This window comes from Myzus persicae, unplaced genomic scaffold, assembly GCF_001856785.1.
Source record: "Myzus persicae strain clone G006 unplaced genomic scaffold, MPER_G0061.0, whole genome shotgun sequence".
Lineage (NCBI taxonomy): Eukaryota > Metazoa > Arthropoda > Insecta > Hemiptera > Aphididae > Myzus > Myzus persicae.
Genome location: NW_019100499.1, coordinates 36,116 through 47,903, shown reverse-complemented (window position 1 = coordinate 47,903; position 11,788 = coordinate 36,116). Strand labels below are relative to the sequence as shown.

Below are 11,788 nucleotides of genomic sequence, written 5' to 3'. Positions count from 1 at the left end.
CACAATTTATAACAACACATGCAGTAGAAGGCATTTTAATTAAAACCGTGATGCCGTATTTTAAAACAAATATTTAATATTAATTTATACAAAAAAATAATAAATAAATGCACAGAATACAAACACTACACAAGATATTTCAATAAGTTCAAAAAATGTAAAAAAACTTCAGACCCGATGTTTTTAGCAAACAGCACAAACGTCGAACACAAAGTGAAAATTTGTCACCGTTAAAAAAAATTCAAAAGCCTCTATAAAATTTTAATTTGAGGTTATGTTTACTATGATCAGTAATACCTACATCTGGGAATCTTAGGTTTTTTGGTATGTTGGCAATGCACTTGACTGAACGCCATCACTAGCGCTCCCAGTATTTGTCTCACAAACTGTTATCAGAGTGTACTAGTTCCGTCGTATGGAGTTATACCCCTCTGGTATACATTCAGTTTCGTACGACGGGAAGAGCCCCCCCCCCCCCCTTTGTAAGTGAAATTTGTTTAATGATTTCTTTTATGGAATATTACATTAACAACATTTTTTATGTATATACAAATAATTACCCCTTCCTCCCTGCCACCCACATAAACGTATTCTGGGTACTCTACTATATACATTGGTAATGAAGGTTATATAAATGTCTAATTTTTGGTTAAATAATGATTTATTTGAAATTTATTAAATCATATTTATATGGTATAATAATGTTTGATAACGCTTAATTTAACAACATTGATTACACATTTAGAATATGATGTTTAATCAATTTAGAATTTTTGACCAATCAATGTTAATGTAAGGTTATTTTAATGTTTAAATGACCATTTCTCAATCAAAATTCAATGTTTATTTAATGATTAACATTATTATTGTGATATTAAATTAACATTTATTTAAAGTTAGTATGTTATGTGGGTGGTATACATTATGTATTTTTAGATTGTAAATTGCAGCATATGTGATTGGTGCACTTAAGGAAAATACTTTCTAGCGCATGAACTCTTATGTCTTATGTAGTATCTGTTCGTCACGATACTGGTGTTCTGCGAGCCGTCAAATTCGCTGGCGTTGTACGAGGCGAACGAAGCAAATCTGATGGAGGATTTCAATAGGCGCCTCCAAGACGTGGACCGCGCGAGGGCCGCGTGTCTGAACGCCATCGGGGTTCTACTTCGTGCGCACGGAAAGTCGCTGGGCGTCAATAGTCAACAGGGACGTGCTTCAGCGCGTCGACGGTGCCGAGAGGAGCTACACTTCCATCGAGACCGTGGTCGTCGACGATCCCAACGAAGTGGCCAATTTCCCCACAGAATTCCTCAACAGTTTGGAACCGGACGGCCTGCCGCCGTATCGGCTGACGTTGAAGGTGGGGTCAATCGTCATGCTGCTCAGAAATCTTGAACCGAAGAGACAGCTGTGCAACGGCACTAGGTTGGTGGTCACCGAACTGCGTCATCACAATTTCAAGGCCAGGATTTTGAACGTTGACGCACAGGACGATATAGTCGTGCCTGCGATACCGCTCACGTCCAGTGGCGAGGACGACCTGCCCATCATAATGCGGTGCGTTCAGTTCCCAGTTAGGTTGTCGTTCGCCATGACCATCAACAAGTCGCAGGGTCAGACGTTCGACCGAGTGGGTCTGCTACTGCCGTCGCCCGTGTTCACGCACGGGCAACTGTACGAGGCGTTCTCGAGAGTGAGAAACACACAGTCACCGGGAGTCGGCATGTACACCGATGTCACCAAGAATATCGTGTACAGGTAGGTTCTGGACTGATGCGTTGGTAATCATATCGGTTTAACACGGCTAATATATTTTTCAAACATAATATATTACGCTGCTGTTATTCTCGAAACACTTAGCTCTGACACGGTTAATATATTTTTCAAACATAATATATTATGCTGCTGTTATTCTTGTAAGATGTCACACATAGCTCTGACACGGCTACTATATTTTTCAAACACAATATATTGAGCTGTGGTTATTCTTGTGCTTCGTTGTCTTTGTGGTCTTTGTGGTGGATAGAAAGTTTGACAACCTCCACGTGGTTCTCTCTGGATGCGGATTCACTATGATATGAGTTTATAGTGAATTCGTAACTAATGTCAACATTTTTATTGTGTTGTTATATTGTATTCAATAACTGTTATTAGCTATAGTAATATGTTTACAATATGTCTGTTATATAAACCATATTATGTGCCTTAAACATTATTTGATAATAATTATTAATTTGTGTCATGTAACAATTTGTACAAACTACACCACTGGGAATTGCTGTTAATTTATTTTTGTTCTATTAACGATTGAGATTTTATTTTATTTCATTATATGTGTAACAATTGCAATTAATTTTAAAAAATTCTTATTCTTAGTAGGAATAATAAACATCATCATAGTTTACAGTATTTAGTTAATTAAGAATATTGCTGCTTAACTTATTTTATTTATCGTTTTGTCACTGTATAATTTTTTTATTTCACCATGTTAACATAACACCTGAGACAGGTGTATTTCATATGATATATGGTAAAATTTTGTACACACTATAATATCACTGTGACTTTTTTATTGTTTTTTGATTGTATTCGATTTACTTACTGTAGAGCATTGATTGTTTTAATAGTTGGATTTCATTCATGAATATTACTTTAATAACATGTAATACAACACTTTGCACACACCATGTCATCGAAATTCTGTTAGTTCATTTATTTTATACTAATAATTGAGATTTTATTTCATTTTAAGATTTGTATTGCTATAATTTGTTGTATTTTTTATTATGTTATTCATGTTTTTTATTAGTAAATTAGTAATTATTGTCACTATTGTTATTGTTGTTATCATATTTAAAAATGTAATTAGTGTTATTATATTATGTAAATTGGGCTCTGCCCGTATTGTTAATAATAAATAAATATATAATACAAATTGCAATTCATTAAATTATATTAACAACGACGATATTTGATTTTATCACTGTAGAAGAGTAGCGTTCTGTACTTGAAATCGAACTAATCAATCAATATAGTAGATTAATAATATCTATAAAAAAAAATCAATTTCACAATGTATGTGAATATAATTATGTTAAAAACAATAATTTGTGAAACAATCAATTGGTCGTAATGGCATACTCATGGGGCATAGTAGATATCTTACTAGAAATAATACACACTAATTGTAATTACTCAGTTTATAAAAAGTAAAAAGCAGTTGTTAAGTTCTACAGCTAATTGTTATATGTACATCTTCGTACAAACCACTCAAACTCTTAGTGTTTCCACGAATATGTATATATACACACTTAAATTATTCTTATCTATATTTCAATTATCATTATCTGTACAACCCAAATATTTATCAACCTCATTAAAATTGTTATTAATTGTCCCTCTTATTTTTGTCCAGCTTTGTACATCGTTCGACCGGTCGCAACGACTGCTTTATCCATCGCCTGGCGGTACGCCGTTGCCACCTCGCGATGAGTATAAAAGGGCAAAGCACAGGTCGAACCGATACCACTCACTGCCTTCTCGGCGCCGGAGCAAGACCTACCCAGGCAGACTTGCACGGCTCGAAAGGCAGTCTCCCTCCCGGACTCAACGTGCGGTATATAAAAGACCCCCATAGTACAATAGTCGGAGCAATTCTGGCATTGTATTGTCTTATACCACACGTTCGAGTCCCATTAGTTACTAGTAAATTCATATCGTGTTTTTATATATGCTAGTATGTCAATTTTCCGAATGACTTTTTTCAAACAATAAACAAAATACCTTTTTTCCGATATCAACCGTGTCTTTTAATTATTTCATACCCAAACCATCGAAACCAAGCGTTCTACGAACCCCAGGTGTCAACATTTATGGTCCTTCGAGCCGGATCACATAGAAAGAAAACCGCAGCCAATACAGTCCACTAAAACAAAACGTACTGTCGTTACCTCCATTACTCGTTCCCTGAGTAATATATTTTTCCTTTCAACAATAACAACAGTACCACTTGTGTAGCGATGGCACCACCAACCTCTATGGCCTACGTCGAAGCCAAGGCACGAATAAATCGCATTACCAAACGGATGACCACCTTCCTGCAAGCTTCAGCTGAATATAACCAAGACCGTTCCAGTGTGGGGAAACGCGCAAAGCTTTCCCAGATGTTTTCGGAACTAAGTACTCTTCGCGAAAATGTGGAGAACGACATACAACTCATGGAAGCAGCTGTAGCCAACAACACAGCTCCCACAGACGTCACAGATCACACAGGTACGGAGACACTCAGTGCTTTATTCGATACGTTATATTACGATCTCGCGGCCTTCGCCGAAGTGCATCAGATATCGATATCAAAAACAAATACGCACAATGAATCTAGTATGATAAATAAATCATGCTTCGGGAACATATCGGCATTTCAAATGCCCAAACGAAAGTTTCCAACTTTTTCCGGTGCTATAACGGAGTGGCAAAGTTTCGATGATTTATTTAACTCCATATTATCACATGCTCCTGACTTAACAGACGTTGAACGGTTTGAATACTTGAAAACTGCACTCCAGGACGAACCATTGTCATTGATCGCTCATCTTTCGTTAATAACCGACAACTATGCAAGTGCGTGGGATATATTACGTGCTAGATATGGTAACAAACGAGACCTCGCTCGTATCCACCTCGACGCGTTATTAACACCGCACCCGGTAAAGATTGATGACGCCACTTCAATCAAAACCCTCATTAACGTTATTCTCGAACACACATCAGCACTGAACAACTTAAGTTTTGTTACCCGGCAATGGAGTCCAATCCTGGTACATATTTTTGAAAAACAAATGGATTACGAGATGCGTTCCCGTTGGGAGTTACACGTCGGAGATACTGTATCACCAACTCTAAACGAATTTATTGACTTTCTCAGAAGTCACATCAGGTCAGCTGGAATCCGTGCAGAAAGTAGTTCAACATCAAAAACTAGACACGGAAAACCAGAGACAAAAAAATCAAATACACGTGCCTCTACTACTCCACGAGTCTTTACTACGGTAATAAGTCCTGAACCGTGTCCAGTTTGCAAGGAAACACACAAAATCAAACAATGTCCTACGTTCATCGCTAAAACGTCTAGCGAACGGTATCAAATGGTAAAAGAACATCGTCTATGTCTTAACTGTTTACTATCGAACCACAGTACAGCGTTTTGCAAATCAAAATTCACCTGCCGTACGTGCGGTCAGAAACATCATTCGATGCTTCATTTCACCAAACCGGCACCGACTAGCACTTCAACCGTAAGTACTCCAGTATCAACAAGTAATCTGGAACCAACGATAACCACGTGCCTAGTATCCCGTCCACAACGTCATTCCGTGCTGTTAGCGACAATGTTACTAAAAGCAAAGGCATCAAATGGATCTCCTCATACTTTGCGCGCACTCGTCGACACCGGGTCAGAAGCCAGTTTTGTCACCGCACGCTGTGCTGACAAATTATCACTCCAACGTCGACGATGTACGTCCTTTCGCTGGGTCAACAATTAATATTGTTTCCGGAATTGTTACGATCACTTTATCTGCCGTGTCCACAAGTGAACCAACTGTGACCGTCAACACCATGGTCGTTCCGAAAATCGTAGATCAACTTCCACATCTCCTTTTGTCGTCAGACACATGGCAACACTTAACGGACCTACCATTAGCTGATCCAACGTACAACACACCTGGTCCAATCGATGTCTTACTCGGTGCAGACATCGTACCATCCATCATGACGGGCCACCGAGTGACCGGTAAAATCACTCAACCCAGTGCGTTTAATACCATATTTGGTTGGATAGTCATGGGACCAGCTGATCAAATACCAGCACCCGCCGTGACGACATTGACTGTTCAATCTAATACTGAGTTGGAATCCGCATTAACCCGCTTTTGGAAACTCGAGGAACCATCACTACCATTGTCAACAATTGATGACAATGACCCAGCAGAACAGATTTTTACGAAGTCCATCACCCGAACTCCATCTGGGCAGTTCTGCATTGGGTTACCATTTAAAACACCTAACCCAATTATTGGTGACTCAAAAAGTCAAGCGCTTCATCGTCTCCGACACCTCGAAGTGAGATTAGCCAGAGACAATAATTTACGAACACAATACGTCGACTTTATGCAAGACTATTTGGACAGCAATCACATGGAGCTCGTTCCCATTCAGCAACGCTCCACGCCACACCACTATTACATTCCACATCATTGCATACTACGTCCTGATAGTCAAACCACTAAGCTACGAGTAGTGTTCGACGCATCAGCAAAAAGTTCTGCTGGCATCTCTCTGAATGATTGCTTGCACACAGGTCAAAAACTTCAAGCAGACCTATCTCATATTTTGATACGATCACGTTTACACAAAATCTTGTTTACTGCAGATATTAAACAAATGTATCGTCAGATCCTCATTAGCGATGCAGACCGAGATTACCTACGCATTTTATGGCGTTTCAATCAAGAAAATAGTATCGAAGAGTATCGTCTGCGTACTGTCACATATGGAACGTCATCGGCTCCATTTCAAGCGATCCGAACATTACAACATCTGGCCACACTTTGCAAACTCACACATCCCATTGCATCACAAGTTATACACTCCGACACCTTTGTCGATGATATTCTTACTGGTGCAGAATCTATACAATCAGCTTTAAACATCCAAGATCAATTAACAAAATTACTCTCAAGTGGTCATTTCATACTCCGAAAATGGGCCAGCAACGCTCCTGAGGTAGTCAATGCTGTTCCAGAAGAAGCACGTTCCACGTTATCTTCAATTAGCTTTGATGACGAATCTGAAACAGGACTGAAAGTGCTCGGCTTACATTGGGATCCAAGACATGACCACTTCCGTTACACAATCCGATGTTTAGATGTCAAGCCTACGAAGCGAAATGTGCTGTCTGAAATAGCACGCATTTTCGATCCACTTGGTCTTTTATCTCCTGTCACATTTCTCACCAAACACTTGATGCAGGTACTGTGGATCGCAGGAATTGGTTGGGATGATGTCATTCCAAGCAATGCTCATAATATATGGCAACAGTATCGAGACCAGTTACCATGCCTCCAAGAACTCCGTATACCCAGACGCATCACGACTGACACCAACGATTCAATTGAACTGCACGCCTTCTCCGACAGTTCGGAAAAAGGGTACGCAGCTGCCATATATCTACGCACAAAATCATCTACCGGTGTCGTATGTCACCTAGTCACAGCAAAATCTAAGGTGGCCCCACTCAAACGCGTCACCATTCCACGCCTTGAACTGTGCGGCGCACTACTCGCGGCCAAACTGCTGAAATCCGTTATTGATGTGTTGTCTCCGGTCATTGACATTACATGCACACATGCCTGGACAGACTCAATGACTACATTAGCATGGATAAAGTCATCCCCACACCGTTGGACAACATTTGTCGGCAATCGAGTCAGTCAATTACAGGATCTCACAACACCTTCCATATGGCGGTATGTCCCGACTAAAGTTAATCCAGTCGACTGTGCGTCGAGAGGTCTCTTTCCATCTGAACTTCTCAACCATCCACAATGGTGGGGAGGACCTGAGTTCTTATATGATGAACACACCAGCTGGCCCAACACCCATTCCATACCTGACGAAAACACAAGCCAACCAGAGTCCCGACTCACGGTCGCATTAACCGCAACAAAGACAGACGACATTTTCGACCGTCTGTTCGACCGGTATTCATCATTAACCAAAATCGTGAGAATAATCGGATACTGTTTTAGATTCAAGCAACACTATCAAGCAACAACAACTTTAAACCCTACGGAACAACATAAGGCTCTAGATGCCATCATCAAAGCAGTCCAGTGGTCCGCATTTAACGACGACATACGCCTACTGACAGCAAATAAGCCATGTAGCACTCACCTACAGAGACTAAGCCCATTTCTGGATGCATCTGGTATTCTTCGAGTCGGTGGACGAATTCTACATGCATCAATCCCGTATGAACAAAAACATCCTGCCTTGATTCCAAAGAGGCATCCATTTACGTCACCACTACCACAAGGAACACTGTCATCCAGGCCCAACCACATTGCAAGAACTCATTCAACAACGGTTCTGGATAATCTCAGCACGTCAAGTTATTAGGTCCCATCTTCGTTTATGCATTCCATGCTATCGTGTGCGTCCAAAACACATCCAACCGACAATGGGAAACCTCCCAGTTTGTCGTTTACAGCAGATTATGCCATTCCACGCAACTGGAGTAGACTATGCAGGCCCTATACCCTTAAAGGAAAGAAGAACACGAAACGCACAGGTCAGTCATGCTTATATTTGTCTGTTTGTGTGCATGAGTACGAAAGCACTTCATCTCGAAGTCGCGTCCACTTTATCGACCGAAACCTTCCTTATGGCATTCACCCGTTTCGCTGCTCGCCGAGGACCAATCCAGGCAATCTATAGTGATTGTGGTACCAACTTTGTGGGAGCATCTCGACTGTTCAAATCAGTTTCTGAGTACCAAAACGCTATAACCAATCATCTCTCTACACAGCATATTCAATGGCACTTCAATCCACCATCAGCCCCTCACTTCGGAGGTTTATGGGAAGCAGGTGTCAAGTCCGTAAAACAATTATTGTACCGATCCATAGGTAACCACCGACTGACCAACGAAGAACTAAGTACCTGTCTAACGCGCATCGAAGCAACTCTAAATTCCAGACCGTTGAGTGCGATGAGCAACGATCCCGCTGATTTCCACGCACTAACGCCAAACCATTTCCTGACCCTCGAACCCAGCACGACTATTCCAGATCCAGATTTGTCAACCCTTCCAATATCTAAGATGCAGCGATGGCGGCTCCTCCGAGATATTCACCAACATTTCTGGAGTCAGTGGAAAAGTGACTTTATCAATACTTTGCAACAACGCGTGAAATGGACAAAGGACAATGGAGCTTTGCGTCAAAATGATCTAGTTCTCATTAAGGAACCAACCAGCTCACTTCAATGGAGATTGGGCCGCATCGTTCAACTTCACCCAGGTAATGACGGAATCAACCGTGTTGCCACCGTCAAAACAACCTCGGGAACTTTCAAACGTCCTGCCATCAAGCTTTGTCCACTTCCACAGAATTAAAGGCGGAAGCCTTTAAGGTGGGCAGTATGTTTCCACGAATATGTATGTATACACACTTAAATTATTCTTATCTATATTTCAATTATCATTATCTGTACAACCCAAATATTTATCAACCTCATTAAAATTGTTATTAATTGTCCCTCTTATTTTTGTCCAGCTTTGTACATCGTTCGACCGGTCGCAACGACTGCTTTATCCATCGCCTGGCGGTACGCCGTTGCCACCTCGCGATGAGTATAAAAGGGCAAAGCACAGGTCGAACCGATACCACTCACTGCCTTCTCGGCGCCGGAGCAAGACCTACCCAGGCAGACCTGCACGGCTCGAAAGGCAGTCTCCCTCCCGGACTCAACGTGCGGTATATAAAAGACCCCCATAGTACAATAGTCGGAGTAATTCTGGCATTGTATTGTCTTATACCACACGTTCGAGTCCCATTAGTTACTAGTAAATTCATATCGTGTTTTTATATATGCTAGTATGTCAATTTTCCGAATGACTTTTTTCAAACAATAAACAAAATACCTTTTTTCCGATATCAACCGTGTCTTTTAATTATTTCATACCCAAACCATCGAAACCAAGCGTTCTACGAACCCCAGGTGTCAACACTTAGGTATTTTGTATTTTCATTTATTTCACTGAACCTTAGAATATTGTCTGACTTTAGATTCCAACACTGCATGTAATATTTTCAATTATACTATCGTATTTCATTGATTGGCCTACCATAATATCGTATTCGATGATGGTTCACTACTACACACCAGATTTTTAATTTCTAATTGTTGTTCTATTGTATGAATACATAAATAACTGATGAAAATTTAAATTCCATTCTTACCTCGCACACAAAATATGGAAATTACAAAATACCCAATAAAAAAATAAAATAAAAAATACCCAGTTGAAAAGGAACATAAATTAAAGAAAAACACATATCTTTTGTTAATATTTCATTAGTTTATTCAGCTGAAAAAAAAAAACAAAACAATTGAAAAGTATTATCAAAATTTCCAGAACAAAGAATGTTCCTGTAAAAACTTACTGTTGGCCAGTGGCAGTTGTTCTGCAATCGCCTGAAAATAATGCGCTCAATTAGATTTAATTATTCTTTTTTATACAGTAAAAATAATATTCTTACGCCTTCCGTCGCCGACGTCGGCCCACCGCCTCCATGGATCTCCTGAAATTAATGGGTTTATTTAAATTTAAGATTATATTATATTATTATCAAGAGCCATTTTAACTATACAATATATACTTGCCTTTGTGGCCGTACTGCGGGGGGTTGGCCCGGCATACAGTTCGCGTGCAGCCCGCTGAAAACAATGTATTTAATTAGAACCAAGCGCATTCCAAAAAGAGAACATTTTCTAAACATACAGAGTGACTTACTTCGTCCTGGGTCAGGGTGCAGTCCGACGTCCCCGAACACCTTGACAACCGGGAGCGGATTCGCAGCGTGGAGAGCGGCAGGGAAAACGAGCGTTCCCTGCTATCTCCGTTGCTCGATCCATCGCTACGTCTCAAGCTCCGGTCCCGCTCTTGGTCGGTGTTCGTGCGGCCGCGGGCCCCATGGCCACCACGTCGGTTTCCCCGACCACCACCCCTACCGCTCCTCCTCCCCCGACTGTCTTCTCGACTTCTCTGCCGGGCTACAATACGAATTACATACACTTATATAATTTTTATTTTAAGAAAAATGTTAAATACACACTCACTGCAGTCCCGAGCCAAGTGCCCCGCTCCACCGCAGTTGTAACATACTGAAAAGGGGAAACATAATTTACACTTTCATACTTATATATTACATATTATTATATTTACTAATTTATGCTTACATCGGGGCCTGGCCGCGTTCCCGAAATATAGCTGGCACCCTCAACTAATATGGTAGACATATTGTGCCGTTCTAAAGTTCATACATAATAAATAAATAAAAACAATTATAATCGTATATAGGAAAAAGTGATTTAACGATACATAGAAATATGATGGTAGGAAAAAATATTTAACACGTTCAACAGAAACCATGTGGCCCGCACAAAAACTAGATCCCAGTTTTGTACATAAATTTATATTATTATACTATATTACAACAATATATGTTATGTTAATTAATAAATACGATCTGCGGTGCACGTGTAAAAAACAAAAAAATAATTTAATTGCCAAAATTATTTAATTAATTTAACAATTCTTTAGGCCATGATTTTGGTATAAAGAATTTAGCAGTTGTTACATTTTTCCACTTTTTAAATAAACAGAAATCACGCGGTTCGCACAAAATTAGGTCACCTACGAAAATTTATATTTTATACAATAATTTTTCAAATATAAATATATAAAAACAATTACATTGGTATGTGTATATATATATATATATATATAGGAAAAAGTGATTTGACGATACATAGAAATATGACGGTAGGAAAAAATATTTAACACGTTCTACAGAAACCATGTGTGGCCCGCACAAAAACTAGACCCCGTGTTTGTGCATTAATTTATGTTATATTATTATATAAAACAATACGTATATACATACTATTATTAATAATGAATAAATGCGATCTGTAATGAACGTGTAAAAAACAAAAAAAA

At 39.7% G+C, this 11,788-nt stretch overlaps 3 protein-coding genes across 3 annotated transcripts; all 3 read left to right on the top strand.

Moving 5' to 3' along the window:
• The first annotated feature begins 1,378 nt into the window (after window positions 1-1,378).
• On the top strand, window positions 1,379-1,765 carry LOC111028176 (ATP-dependent DNA helicase PIF1-like). Its single transcript, XM_022306722.1, has one exon. The coding sequence runs from the start codon at window positions 1,379-1,381 to the stop codon at window positions 1,763-1,765; it is 387 nt and encodes a 128-aa protein (XP_022162414.1).
• A 3,854-nt stretch (window positions 1,766-5,619) lies between these two features.
• Window positions 5,620-8,181, top strand: LOC111028165. Its single transcript, XM_022306712.1, has one exon. The coding sequence runs from the start codon at window positions 5,620-5,622 to the stop codon at window positions 8,179-8,181; it is 2,562 nt and encodes an 853-aa protein (XP_022162404.1).
• Window positions 8,182-8,242: 61 nt separating this feature from the next.
• Window positions 8,243-9,178, top strand: LOC111028156. Its single transcript, XM_022306702.1, has one exon. The coding sequence runs from the start codon at window positions 8,243-8,245 to the stop codon at window positions 9,176-9,178; it is 936 nt and encodes a 311-aa protein (XP_022162394.1).
• The last annotated feature ends 2,610 nt before the right edge of the window (window positions 9,179-11,788 follow it).

Excerpts from the sequence above, each read along its gene's own strand:
- LOC111028176 (XM_022306722.1), top strand. The coding sequence starts at position 1,379 with ATGCTGCTCAGAAATCTTGAACCGAAGAGACAGCTGTGCAACGGCACT.
- LOC111028165 (XM_022306712.1), top strand. The coding sequence starts at position 5,620 with ATGGTCGTTCCGAAAATCGTAGATCAACTTCCACATCTCCTTTTGTCG.
- LOC111028156 (XM_022306702.1), top strand. The coding sequence starts at position 8,243 with ATGGGAAACCTCCCAGTTTGTCGTTTACAGCAGATTATGCCATTCCAC.